This window comes from Perca flavescens, chromosome 17 (genome assembly GCF_004354835.1).
Source record: "Perca flavescens isolate YP-PL-M2 chromosome 17, PFLA_1.0, whole genome shotgun sequence".
In the NCBI taxonomy this organism is placed as follows: domain Eukaryota; kingdom Metazoa; phylum Chordata; class Actinopteri; order Perciformes; family Percidae; genus Perca; species Perca flavescens.
Genome location: NC_041347.1, coordinates 9,038,429 through 9,053,306, shown reverse-complemented (window position 1 = coordinate 9,053,306; position 14,878 = coordinate 9,038,429). Strand labels below are relative to the sequence as shown.

Here is a 14,878-nt window from a genome sequence, read left to right as displayed (position 1 = left end):
GTATGTCTACGTGCTCATTTTTAAACAAGCTACCCAGGGATGTACAAAGAATTTCAGCCTTTGGCTGACAATAAAGTTGTATCGTATCGTATCGTATCGTATCGTATTTTTATTCCAAAATATGAATTTCTCTGCTGTGGAAGGACTTAGCCTACTTCTTTTTTTTACACATAATTTCTCCAGCCTTTGAAAAAAATCCTCTCACAAGGAACACTTGTTGCTGGCATGCAAAGATATTTTTTAGCAAAGACATACAAATGAGGAAAGATTACTGCTCTCTCTTTCCAGTAGCCTAAATTAGGGGCTCATGAGTTCTGGGCAAAAACGCATCGTTGAGGTATTTTTTCACTTCCACTGTGGCATCAGCTGTGGCATTGTGTATCATCTGGGTTTCACGGATAAGATCATCAAAACGTTCCCATAAACTGTCCTGTGTTTCTACTGGTGTTGATGTTGATTATGATGGGCCTGATGTTGACATTCGTGGCTCTGAATGAAAACAGAGTTTCCATTTTTATCTATCTATCTATCTATCTATCTATCTATCTATCTATCTATCTATCTATCTATCTATCTATCTATCTTAATTTATTAATGTGTCACTGTATGTATACTCTGTCTGTCTCTAGCCTATCAGTCTATGTGTAAATTTAAATGTAAGCCTAAATATAACTAAACAAATCGCACTATAAATGTCACTACGTCACCAAAAATCCGCTATCTCAAAATCAAACTCCTGTCACAAAAACCCAAGAGGTCATGATGTATTGACTTCACTTTATACAGATGTGTGATTATGTGGTCTGTTCCCTGTCAAACGCTGATTCGGCGGACCATGCCACCTGTCGAAACACTTATTGTGAAACACTCCGAAGCTTCATTTAGCCGTAGTCACGTGACATGGGTGTTTTGAATCACGCTTCGGATCAGTGTTTCGAAACATCTGCACTTCGGGATCTCGACAAAGCTTCGGAACGTCAGTTTCGCGTCAGCCATCCCTACTGTTGGATCTGTACCATTGCTTGCATTGTTCTGGGAGCAATAAACCGATCACCTTTATCCTTGTTTCCTGAGTCGTGCATTTGGGTCCGCCATTGTAGCCTGACAGTTCTGGTCTTGTCCAAAACTTGTTCCTTTCTGGTCATGCTTTTTTGAAGTCACCTCTGCTTATGCTTATAACATCTCACCTTCTCCATTGGTTGCTGTTTTTGGGTGGTTTTCTGATACAATGGGATTTCCTCCCCCTGTTCATCTACAAAGGGTCATTGCCGTTTCCTCCTTATTAGCTAGACGCTTGATTTTATTTAAATGGAAGGCTGCTACTTCTCCATCACACCACCACTGGATTAGGGACATTATGCAGAATGTTAAGCTGGAAAAAATTAGATGTACCCTCAACAGATTCTACAAAACCTGGGACCCTCTGATAACGTATGTGAACAATTTACCTGGTCTGGAACTGGAAGTCTGAATGTTTACACCTGCCCTTGGTCAGTCCTGTAAAAAGGAATGTTAGGTGCACTTGTTTTTGTTGTTTTGTTTTTTTTAATCTTTTGTCCATCTGTTGTCTGTGACAAGTCTTTCAGGTTGATTTTGGGTTTGGTCTGTCTTTGTCTTTCTCTTGTTGGGATTGTTTTTCTATGGTTATTAGTAAAATAGAGAATATGATTGTTTTATGTGATAATTGGAAATGTACAAATAAAGTGTTTAAAAAAAAAGCTTGACATGTTTGCCATATATAGAAATGAAAGGCCATGTATCCAAATATTAGAGTGGATTCAGAAGAGGTAGAAATGCAATGGACTGAACTTAATGTTTAAAATAGGAAATAAAAAGAGAGCATCTTGGGATAAGATCACACCGCCCACAACACCAGATCGAGCCAGGGGCATAAAGTGGGGGGGCCACTTGTCTACTTCCTACTTCTTCTTCTTGATCTCAACTACACACCTGTGAAGTTTTGTAACTGCATCGTACACGGTTGTGATGCTATCGACGTGACGATGTGTTTTGTAGAAGATTATTATATACGCAATTAGGAAAAGATGAAGTAATGTGGACTCATTTGTAAAAATGTTAAAAATTCATATGGGAGAAATGCTGCTAGAATAAAAGAAACATAGCCTAATCAAGATCAGTCAACACACATTGCCTTGATAGGAAAATGTGGCTAATGCCCTGTGTTGTCTGTCACCTGTCAGATGTGTTTACAGCAGTGTATTCTAATCATTTTACAGATGTGTGACTTGGACGGAAATAAAAAACCTCCATTCTAGCCTCTGTAACTCTGTGTCAGTAAGGCCTAGAATCACCCTGACACTTGTAACAAAAACTTGAGTGTTTCCTTTCCAATGATGTCAGGCACACCTCAGAGTGTCAAAGTATATGGGAGCTGTACCACTTTTAATTTGGGTATGACGTTTAGACCAAAAAGCATGAATTTCAAGTGTTTCTTCAGCCACTTCTTTCTACAGTCGAGAACCCTTTTGCAATTATGTAAGCACATAATGTAATCTCAAAACTGCTGCCCTGATTAAAAAAACAATGCAACTGATCTCAGCTGATATTCTGTCTGGAATGGAAATTTCTAAGTGACCCCAAACTTTTGACCGGTAGTGTATATATCTCAGAATTTAATGTTAATATATCACAGATTGGCTGATAAAGTGTCAATATTTTCAGCACAAATCATTGCAATCATGTTTGGCCTTCGGTGAGTGGCTACAGCCACCAAAACAGTCCTTTGCTCAGATTCGGCAGCAGCTCTCAAAGGATTTGTCATCAACGGTCATAAAAAATCTCATAAGAGAAGCAAAAATTGGCAAAGAAGGCTCAACTAACAATAAAGTGCTGAAAGAAGCTTATGGTGGGAAGAGACAAAAGAAATATCCGTTATAGAAAAGAGTGTTATTGAGTACTGTTTAAGTATCTTAGACAATTTAATATGATTAAGAAGATATGAGTGAAGTTATTTATTATTGATGTATTATGAGTGTATTTGTGATATTGTAAATACTAGATATTCTGATCTACACTCCATACCAGGTGGTGGCGGTAATGCCCCAAATCATTGGTTGTCAACCGCCAACAATCCTCAACGAAGAAGAAGGAGGAGGAGGAGGACGCGTTAATCCCTCCCCCTCGGTCCATCTGACCAATAGCAGCAGCTCGTATTGAATGCCTTATTTTGCCGCTAAAACTAAATTCGCTCCAGCCCAAAGCCGGTCTAGCCCTTGCAGCTTCTAGTCTAGTGGATAAAAGTAACAGGAAAAAGTAAGTTTTAACTCGACATTAATTGAATTATGACATTATATTGTTTTTGCATGTTGTCCAGGTCAGTGTGCTAGTTAGCGTTAATGTAACGTTAGGCATGGAAGCTGTCCATTTTGTTCAGTTAAGTTGACGTTACTTCGTAAGATAACAGATACCAAAATACGTTTTAATTATTAACGTTAGCTATAACGTTGTTTGTAAGAGCTATAACGTTAACGTTAACTTGTGCACTACAGTCAAAAGAAACGATGTCACCTGTTTAACACTCGACAAATATACGTAGGTATAATTCGATGATATATTTACTTTTTATGGTTATGTGCTATATTCGGCGCACATATTTGACCCAAGCAGGCCTAGCTACAGTTAACGTTAACGTTACCTAAAATCTCAATTTGAAACTGTATTTGTATTTAACGTTAGCTAGCTATCTTTAGCCCTCTCTTGTGTGTTGGTGGATGAAGACAGCACGAATAACCGACAACTACGTTAACCTTACGTTACTAGCGGAAAAACCTAAAAATAGGGATTGTTGTATGCATTCCACAGTAAAGCGTGGCTAGTCTTAAGTGGTGCAATATATTAAGCGTAATGGCGTTATTTCTGTTCCACGACAAATAACGTTAGCAAGTGTCTGAGATTTCTAATCTATATTTAGCTAACTGTAACGTTTAGTAAAGTTATGACATGATTCCATCTCAATTTGAGAGCTTTATTCTTAATGATACAGCAACATTAGCCTTAGGCAGTCACTACCATTAAGCAGAAACGAAGATTTTGTAGTTATTTTGTAAAACCTGATATTTGACATGGCATGTGTTGGTCATACAGTATGTATGCACCTCTAGGGGCGGACATGTCCAGAGGAAGAGTGTGCACAAGAACATCTATCACTCAGCTACTGGTTCACATGAGACATTTTGAGTGACATAATGAAACAGATAGATTCACATATGCAAATGAGCAATAGATACAGAAATGTACGGAGCTTTTTTAAATGTAGCCTTATTGTGTTTACAAGCATTGCTTAACTAAAATGGCAGCACCAGAATATATTGATATATTGTATATAGTTGAATGTTATTACATAATAATGTATTTCCATGTATTCACCTACCCATTATCTGTTTTTATAGACTTTAGCCTAAATGAAACCCAACATTTTATTAAGTTCGCTGTAAAAGTTTATAGACTCTGAACTACAGTTCAGAGTTAAAAAGGCTGAAGGAACTGATGCCATCAAGAGTGTAAAGTTTAAAAAAGCCTTTAATATCTTCTTGGTTGAATCTTTAAAACATGTCACATTTGAGCAATTACAGCCTTCTTCAGGGCAAGCACAAGTTGTTTGAATGACAGTAGGGCTGGGCGATATGGCCAAAATCTTCTATCCCGATATAGATTGATAACAATCTATATCATGATATAGCATATTTTAGGGTAATTCAATGAACAGTTTATATGAAATAGCCACATGGTAAACAGTTTCAAGTGAAATTATAGAGAAAAATAAATACTTTTTACCAGCTATATATTGACTATGCATTCACAAAAATAGTGTGATGTTAAAACAAATCGGCAATTCTTCAAATAACATTCCTGCAAAATGATTCATAACAGATCATCTGAGAACATGTAGTTATGTGCTTATTATCAATTTAGACAATGTAATTGTTACACAATATCTCTATATATGATTTCATCATGATATGATTCCATTGAAAGACAATAAATTATCACATTGATTTATTGCCCAGCCCTAAATGACAGAAATCTGTTCAGATGAGAACATCACTGTTCACCTCTCCACTAATAATTGCACTAATAAAGGCATACATTGCCCTCAAACAGAAAGCCTTTGAGGCGACCTCTAGCTCACACAGTGAGAGCATTCGCCCCATGTTGGCTGAGTCCTGCAGCGTCGCAGGGTTCAAATCCAACCTGTTGCCCTTTGCTGCGTGTCATCCCCATCTCTCTCTCCCCCTTTCATATCTATCAACTTCAAAATAAAGGGAAAAGCCCCAAAAAGAAATCTTAAAAGAACGGAAAACCTTTGTTGGCCAGAGATTACCTGGCAGAGAGCCCCACAGCGGAGGATCTGCATAACAAAGGCTCAGTCATCCGAGGGCCTAGATTGCAAGCATAAAAAGGGACAAATCTAAAATGTCAACATTCTTAACATGTGTGAAAGTGAAGCGCCTGTACGCCTCTGTTTTGTGTTGTGGTTTGACCTTTCCTCGCAGAAAGTGTGAGCATTTTTTTTCATCAGTATTTTCCTGATTCTTTTACTGTTTCCGAATCAGGGTGGCTTAAATCAACAGCTGGAAATGGGAATTTCTGGACTGCTGCAGTTCATCAAAGATGCTGCAGAGCCTATCCACGTGAAAAAATACAAAGGTCAGACCGTGGCTGTGGACACGTACTGTTGGCTGCATAAAGGAGCATTTTCATGTGCTGAGAAGCTTGCTAAAGGAGAACCAACTGATCAGTAAGCATTTTTATTATTCTAGCTGAGTGAAAACAAATGTGTTCAAAGGTATTTTAATATTTCTGTTGTAGCCTAGTTGTTAGTGGGGCTCTGTCTGTTTCTTTAAAATGCCCACTTAAACTATCGGCTATTGGCCAGTATCTACTGGACGAAATAGCAACGCGGATTAAGGTGCCACTTAAATGTCTGCGTATGACTCTGATGCTCCAAAACAGACGTTAGAGGCAACAGAAACATCGCTGCATGACACGCTAGTAAACACTAATAGCACGTTACACAACAGGTAACGTTGGCCTACCATTAGCTACAGCAGTAACTGGATTAAAGGGGTGATAGAATGCAAAACTGATTTTACTCTGTCATAGTTGAATAACGACAGTTTGGTGGGTAAATAGGACATACATAGAAGCTCAAAGTCCCACTGACACCCCTTTACTATGAAAATCTCATATTTTGAAACTGCCGCTGAAAACGGGCGAATCTCAACAAAGCTGGAAGTTGACGTCAACCTCCCAAGACCTGTAACTTTGTCACGCCCATGGGTGTATTAAGAGAACAGTCACGCCCCAACATTTACATAGGCTACACAACTGACCTGAGATCAGGTAGTCTTCTGAATCTAGGTCGCGCAGATCTCTGCTATTCCATTACAAAATTTATGCGAGAAATCGACTATGTAAAGCTCAAATATGGGCCACTTTACGAAAATGGATGGCTAATTGCATTTTTTTTTTCGACTGTGTGTCGGAATTCAGCACCGGAGCTGCCTGGGTTACTGCCTCGCCGCCCGGCCTGCCTTCCTTCACAGACCCCGTCCTGCTATGAGGTACTTGGAGCTCCGTCACGGCTGGCAGCCCACAGCACTCCATACCCGCTCAAAGTCCCCGTCTCTTGGGCTAATGGACAACCAAACGCCGCTGCTCTGACAGAGCTCCAGGGCCTGAAACTCTTCCTGCTAGCTAAATGCCCGGTGTATGTGAGTGAGAGCGCGGTCAGCGAGCTTGTTAAACCAGCAATCTCTTAACACAGTTCCAGTTAATCTTTTAATGTGTGTAATTATGTGTTGAGTTATTTAAACAAACAATTGCGGAAATAAACGCTGCTTGTCTGCGAGTCTCATCGATAGAGCCTGCGGCTGGATGTAGCTCTATCAATGAGAGCTAACCAGCCTCCTCTTAGAATTCCTCTGAAATTCACACACATTCATTACCTTGAAATCGGACACCCTTGTTAGCTTTATAAGACATTTAGCTAGATGTTGTATACGTGGCGTGACGAAATTCAAACTGTAAATATACTCGAATTACGCCAAATTACATCCAGCCGCAGGCTCTATCAATGAGACAAGCAGAGTTTATTTCCCCAATCGTTTGTTTAAATAACTCAACTACATACTACCTTATAATTACACACAATAAAAGATTAACTGGAACTGTGGTAAGAGATTGCTGGTTTAACAAGCCCGCTGACCGCGCTCTCGCTCAAATACACGGGCCATTTAGCTAGCAGGAAGAGGGAAGTTGCAGGCCCTGGAGCTCTGTCAGGGCAGCAGCGTTTGGTTGTCCATTAGCGCAAAAAAACAGTGACTTTGCACGGGTATGGAGTGCTGTGGGCTGCCGTGATGGAGCTCCAAGTACCTCATAGCAGGCCGGGGTCTGTGAAGGAAGGCAGGCCGGGCAGCGAGGCAGCACCGGCTGCTGAACTCCGACACGCAGTCTTACCAAATTTGCAATTGGCCATCAATTTTCGTAAAACGGCCCATATTTTAGCTTTATATAGTTGATTTCTCGCTAAAAAAAAAGTCTCAGAAGTGAATTTAATAAGGAAATAGCCCGATAAACAATGTAAGAAATATGAGACCTGCTTTGAGTCTCCCATGTGTTTCTATGTAGTTTGCTCAAACCAATCAGCACGTAGCTCATTCTGAATATTCATGAGCATACCATATTTGGAAGAAAAGCTCTTGTTCCAAATAGAGCCATATTCACAGGCTAAGGCCTAATGAAATAGCATTCGGGCAATTTTCAGCCCAACCAATGTTACATACCCCATTAGGAGACCTTAAGGAACAGTGTAAAATACCCTATATAATCATTCTATCACCCCTTTAAAGGTCCCATGACATGGTGTTCTTTGGATGTTGTATCTGAAGTCTCTTTTATATAGGCCTTAGTAGGCCTGTCACGATAACACATTTTGCTGGACGATAAATTGTCCCAGAAATTATTGCGATAAACGATAATATTGTCATCGAGAGACCATTTGCATCTAATATGATAATGTCATAATAATAATACTACAGGTACACCTTTTCAAAGATCAATACACTTTTATTTCTAAAGAATATTTAACACTGGAACTGGAAGACATTTTAAATATCCACAATATGTCTTTGATCTCCTTTTAGTATGTCGTCTTTCACGCTGATGTACAGTTGTGGAATTGCCGTTTGTGACACGTAAATTCTCAGACTAGAGACTCTGTACTACATTTTACAATTATTTAACACTAAATATTACATTTAAATAATATATAATTAATAAATAAAATCTATATGTATGGCTATCTGCCACGTGGCGAGTAAATGTACCAAAATAGTTTTGTTTTTCAGTCTTCATTTTGGCGAAGGTGCGGCTTCTGCTCCTCTGCAGGTCGGAGCTTCGTGGGGGCGGGCCGACACACACACACACACACACACACACACACACACACACACACACACACACACACACACACACACACACACAGGCGCCAACTCTGACATACTTTCCACACTCTGTGTCCGCGGACAGCTGTAGGCTTGTACCGTTAATGTTCTGTGCATTGTCGGACACATGCAGCCACTTTCCTGAAACCGCTTGCGAGACTGACGAGTCCGTCTCCACCGCCTCCACCTGCAGGTTGTCAGCTGTGTGGTTTGGAATGAAAGGAAGAAAACGGGACGCCGAGTAACACGGTGGATATCACTCATATACTTTTTTTTTTTTTTTTTTTTTTTTTTTTTTTTTTTGATGGTGCCTTAACTGCAAAGTGCTGCAGGAAACCCTGCTCCAACTCTCTCGCTCTCCGCCTGGAGTAGCCTACCGCCCACACAAAGACCATGCGACTGACAAGAGGGTTCACTCCTCGTTACGCTAAGGAACCGAGAGTGGTCCTCCAGTCTCTTTGGTAGAGAGGGAGAGACGAGGAAAATAAACAAGCATGCAAATGGAAATTAGCACGGCCGGAAAAATGATCTATAACTCGATTTATTGACTATCGCGACAGGCCTATGCCTTAGTGGTCCCCTAATACTGTATCTGAAGTCTTTTATATAGGCCTTAGTGGTCCCCTAATACTGTATCTGAAGTCTTTTTTATATAGGCCTTAATGGTCCCCTAATACTGTATCTGAAGTCTCTTTTATATAGGCCTTAATGGTCCCCTAATACTGTATCTGAAGTCTTTTATATAGGCCTTAGTGGTCCCCTAATACTGTATCTGAAGTCTTTTATATAGGCGTTAGTGGTCCCCTAATACTGTATCTGAAGTCTCTTTCCCGAAATTCAGCCTTGGTGCAGAATTACAGCCACTAGAGCCAGTCCCCCAATGAGCTTTCCTTAGGATGTGCCATTTCTGTGTCTGTAGCTATTGAGGAGGAGAGCGGGGAGGACAAGGTGGAGAGTGGGGGTGTGGCCTTGACCAACTGCCACTTTGCTCATTTGAAAGCCATGATGTCTCTCTCTCTCATGGGTGGGCCAAATTCTCTGGGCGGGCAAAGCAGAGAAAGGGGAGGTAACCTTTCTCCTTATGACCTCATAAGGAGAAGATTCCAGATCGGCCCATCTGAGCTTTCATTTTCTCAAAGGCAGAGCAGGATACCCAGGGCTCTGTTAGGGCTGGGCAATATATTGATATTATATCGATATTGTGATATGAGACTAGAAATTGTCTTAGATTTTGGATATTGTAATATCGTGATGTGGTAAGTTTAGAGTTTTCCTGGTTTTAAAGGCTGCATTACAGATTCAGATTCACTTTATTAGCCATTTGCAATGTAACCCGCATTGGAAAAAATGTGCAAGTAGCTCAAAGTGCAAAGTCAACACATCAGAGAACACAACATAAAAACAGACAAAAAAAGCCACATGAAGCCTCAATATAAAAATGCTGTACAATGAAATCCATACATAAATTTAAAGTGCCTAGTTTAAGATGCTTTGTTCAAAGCAATATACCTTCTCCCTGGGGGAAGCATCTCAAAGAAAGCCCCTGCTGGATGACCTGAGGCATCATTAGCCAGTTGTAAAGCTCGATTCAATAGTCTAGCTTTATATGTGAACTCCAGGAGCGGAAAAGTGCAGCCAATAATTCTGCTGGCTGAGCGAACCACTTTATTCAAAGCCTTCTTCTCTTTTTGAGTGAGATTACCAAACCACACAGTAATACAACTGGTTAGGACACTCTCAATTACACAATAGTAAAAATTCAATAAAATGTTAGTATTTTGAGTAAACTCTCAAAGCCTACGTAAAAAGAAAAGGCGCTGTCTCGCTTTCTTCGCAATGTTAGTCGTATTAGAGCTCCAATTCAAATCATGAGAAAGAGTCACACCCAAAAATGTACATTTCTCAATAATCTGCACATCAGAATCATGAATAGTAATAGGCAACTGATTCCTATTGTGACAAAAATCAATAACAAGTTCACACGTTTTTGAAGTGTTCAAAAGCAAGTTGTTTTCTTTACTCCATTGAACAACATTATCCACCTCCTCGCGATAATGAGATTCATCGTTTGAGCTGATCAGCCCAATGATAGTTGTATCATCGGCATATTTGATTATGACATTATCATGAGATGCTGCGAGGTCATGAGTATACATGCAGTATACTTTGCATACAGTAAAGTGATGTAATGTTATAACCTTACCGGACTGTTGTAACTGTTCTATTATTTGCCTTTACCGACTTAGTCATTACTGATGATTATTTATCAAAACTCTCATTGTGTGGGACTTCCGGTGGTAATCCGAAGCGTATGGCCGCATAATCCCGCACTCCCGTTCGGTCGGAGTTTATTCCCCAATTTGAATATAAATAAGATTTAATTATGAATAATCAGTGATGGAAGGGGAAAAGTACAGGAAAGGCAAGGGAAAGCAGTCTGGGAAAGCTGAGAAGGGTGAGAAAATAACGACTGAGGGCGTCATGGCCGACGAACAAGGAGAGAGTGATGACGCACATGGACAAAATGCTAAATTAACAGTGGTGGATAATATGGAAGTTAACATCGCCGCCATCCGCACAGATATAAAGATGATGACAACGGAGATGAAGACTGAGCTGAGTAACTTTCGAGATAGAATCAGAGACGACATGAAAAAGGAGCTAGCGAACATTCAAGAGGAAATTCACCAGAAGCTTAACGAGGTTGCAACCGATCTAAAAACGACTGCTGGCAGAGTGAGTGAGGCCGAGGCTCGGATAGCCGAAGCTGAAGAGTGTTCCGTGGACTTTAGAGAGGCACTGAGCCAGTTGCTAGAAGCTCAGGAAAGTTTGCCGTTAAAGCTAACAGATTTGGAAGCACGCTCAAGATGTAACAATGTTCGCATTTACGGGATCCCGGAGGGAATTGAGGGAAACAATGGCCCAATCCCAAAGTGAGCCCTGAGGACTAAGGACTAAAGACTCACAGACTTAAGTGATCTCAGGTACTAAGTGAGCGAGTGTGTGAGGCCACATGGGCTCAGATAGGTATAAATGGGATTGGGACAGCACTTCACGAGATCACATGTTACCTTGGCGACGTTTAATAACAAAGATGTTGCTGACACTTGCCGGTTTGAGAATCTTCATTTTAAGTTTGTTGCTTTCCACACGGCCAAGGCCCAGGAGACGGCTGCCTGATTCCAAACTCTTGTTTTACAAGCTGGACAACAGGTTGGTCTGTTCCGTGGCCGTGTGTCGTGCTGTTGTTTACCTTTTGTAATTTCCGGATTTCCATACGGTCTCCATGTAAACGTCTGCGCTTTGAACTGTGGGTAATTCCCTTTGGTGAAGTCTGCATCGATGCAGACTCACGGAAAGGGCTCGGTAAGTGTGTACTCAAACCCTCACGCCCTTTGAAATTCGACATTGGGACAACCCTAAGCCCTTATGAATTTCGCGAGAACGCGCACCAAAGTCCGTGAGTCTGTGAGTCCGGACTTTGGGATTGGGCCAATATCTCCCAATTCATAGAGAACTTTATTAGAAAAGAGCTGGAACCCCTTGCTGATGTTGACCTTGGAATACAACAATGCCACAGAGTGCTCGGCCCCAAACCGCCAAGAGAAGCGCAAGCCAGATTGGTGATTGTCTACTTCCAGCAGTTTAAAATTAAAGAGATGGTCCTGCATTCTGCGTGGAAGAAAAAGGAGATTTACCACAGCGACAGGAAGATCTACTTTGTTCATGACTACCCTGCGGAAACGCTAGCAAAAAGGAAGGCGTATACGCAGATCAGGAGGGTTCTTAGAGAAAAAGGAATAAGGTTTCAAACACCACCGCTAGCGAAACTGCGAGTCTTTTTTGACAGTGGGCCGATTACTTATGGAAACGCAGCGGAGGCAGCAGAGGACCTGAAGAAGAAGGGACTCCCGATTGAGTGGGAATAAACTGCTGGGGCTGCGGAAAAAGCACGGAACGTCACCTGGCAGCGATCAACGAGCGCGAACATGGCAAATCGGCAGACCCGCCAGGAACAGATCAAGGAGAAGCTACGGAGTTTTCACTGTCCAAGATAGATCTAACGTTACAGCCATTAAGGTAATGGATTCGGGCGTCAAGAGACCGTTAAGTGACTGCATTATGAGTGTAAAAAATATCGAGCAAACAAGGCAGTTGTTTGGTTATGGACACTAATACTTTAATGACATTAAAATATCCTCTTGGTGTTTAAATACCCAATTTAACTGATTAGAATCACCCTTAGCCTTTAATGAGAATATAGCTGACCGACAAGTACGGGTTATACATCTGTTTTTGCTTTTCCTAAGTGCATACAGTACATCCTTGAGTGTACTATAGGTCACACTGAAGGGGGGCCCTGGTGGGTAGCTGCTGGACTTTTCCCCCACATTACGAAGTGGTTATTACTTCACAATGGAGGTCTACTTGTGTTTTTTGATTTGTTGCTCTATTTTGTGTTGCTTTGATGTTCTGATCTTGTTATATAGTTCTAATATAGTTCAGGTTTGGTCACCAATCATGTGGTTTACAAATAATGTCTTACTGTGGTTTAAATGCAATGTCAGGAATATAGGGTGATTTCCCTTAACGTAAATGGTTTACACAATCCAATTAAGAGAAGCGAGGCTATTGCAAAGATGAAAAAGGAAAAGTTACATATCATGTTTTGGCAGGAGACTCATTTCAAGAATGTATTTTACTCATCCTATAAGAAAGGAAAAAGAAGAGGGGTAGCAATACTAATTTCTAATAGTGTAAATTTTCAAGTGGTCTCTGAACTTACTGATAAAGAGGGTCGTTATGTTTTAGTTAAGGGATTTCTAGATTGAAAAAAAGTTACACTAGTAAACGTGTATATACCCCCTGAGCAGGACAATTCCTGTATTAAAGACATTTTTCAGTTGATTGCTTCTGAGTCCTCCAGGGTTTTGATATGTGGGGGAGACTGGAATACTCAAATACAGCCTAAACTCGATTCCTCTAATGCACTAAAGAGGTTAACCTCTAGAGCTAGAATAACAAAAAAACTTTTGATGGAGTTGGGCCTGATTGATGTGTGGAGGGATCTCCACCCAACAGACAAACAATTCACGTTCTACTCTGCAAGTCAAGATGTTTACTCAAGAATTGATTATTTTTTTATTTGTAAATCAGACAGGCACAGAATTATAGACTGTAAGATAGGAGTCAGAGATATTTCTGATCATTCAGCTGTCCACTTGACCCTGCATTTAGATAGTAAAAAGAAGGATATGTTGTGGCGACTTAATACAAGCATTTTGAATGATAGTACATGTAAGGAATATGTCCAAAAAGAACTGGGGGATTATATGGATAACAACAATAACGGGGAAGTATCACCAAGTGTCCTGTGGGATGCCTTAAAATCAGTGATGAGGGGAAAACTCATAGCTCTCACATCGCATAGAAAAAAGGAAAGAAGTAAAAGGCTGCTTGAACTACAAGAAAATCTGAAACTCTTAGAGAGAGAACATGTTGAGAAGAAGAAATCACATATATTAAATCAAATAAACAATGTTAAAAAGGAAATAAATACATTTTATGAGGGAGAATTAGAGAAAAAAGCTAAATTCACTAGACAGAGATATTATGAAAATGGCCCTAAGGCTTTGAAGCTGTTGGCAAGCAACAGACGAAGAATACAATATATGAAATTAGGGATCCCAAAACCAAAAAAATTTGCCATAAGAAGGAAGATATTCACAATATTTTTGAAAATTACTATAAAAATCTATACAAGGAACCAAGTACAACAAACTCACAGGAAATACATTTATTTTGTAGAATCAATTGACTTACCTTCCATAGGTGAAGTACAAAATAAAGCCCTAATGGCAGAGATCACAAAAGAAGAAATAGTGAAAGCAATTTCTAGATTAAAAGTCAAAGCGCCAGGAACAGACCAACCGAGTGGTATAAGGTTTTTAAAGATCAATTAGTTCCTATACTTTTTGATTGCTTTAACTATACACTTAAAGGAGGTGAACCACCAAGAGCATGGAGTGAGGCAATAATTTCAGTTATTCCCAAAGAGGGTAAAGACAAAAAGGAGTGTAGTGCATTTAGGCCAATTTCTGTATTAAACATGGATTATAAATTATATGCATCGATATTAGCTAAAAGATTGGAAGATATAATACCAGAACTAGTGTGGATGCCCTCTCAGCCCTGCCCTTTTGGCTTTATTTATTGAGCCCCTGGCACAGTCAGTTAGAGACGAACAGGAGATAAAAGGTATTAAGGTTTGAGGTTTCGAACAAGAGATTTGTCTGTACGCAGACAATGTTTTGTTGTTTGTTACCACACCAGAGGTTAGTATCCATAGGTTGATGTCCATCTTAAAAAGGTTTGGCACTTACTCAGGATATAAATTAAATGTTCAAAAAACA

The 14,878-nt window shown here is 40.2% G+C and overlaps 1 protein-coding gene across 1 annotated transcript in view; it reads left to right on the top strand.

Moving 5' to 3' along the window:
* Positions 1–3,161: 3,161 nt before the first annotated feature.
* The window catches only part of exo1 (exonuclease 1), a 48,686-nt gene continuing 36,969 nt past the window's right edge, over positions 3,162–14,878 (top strand). Inside the window, exons 1-2 of the mRNA XM_028603470.1 lie at positions 3,162–3,273; positions 5,574–5,758. Of these exons, the coding sequence (XP_028459271.1) occupies positions 5,598–5,758 (161 nt within the window). The 5' untranslated portion in view covers positions 3,162–3,273; positions 5,574–5,597. The remainder of the gene's footprint in view (positions 3,274–5,573; positions 5,759–14,878) is intronic.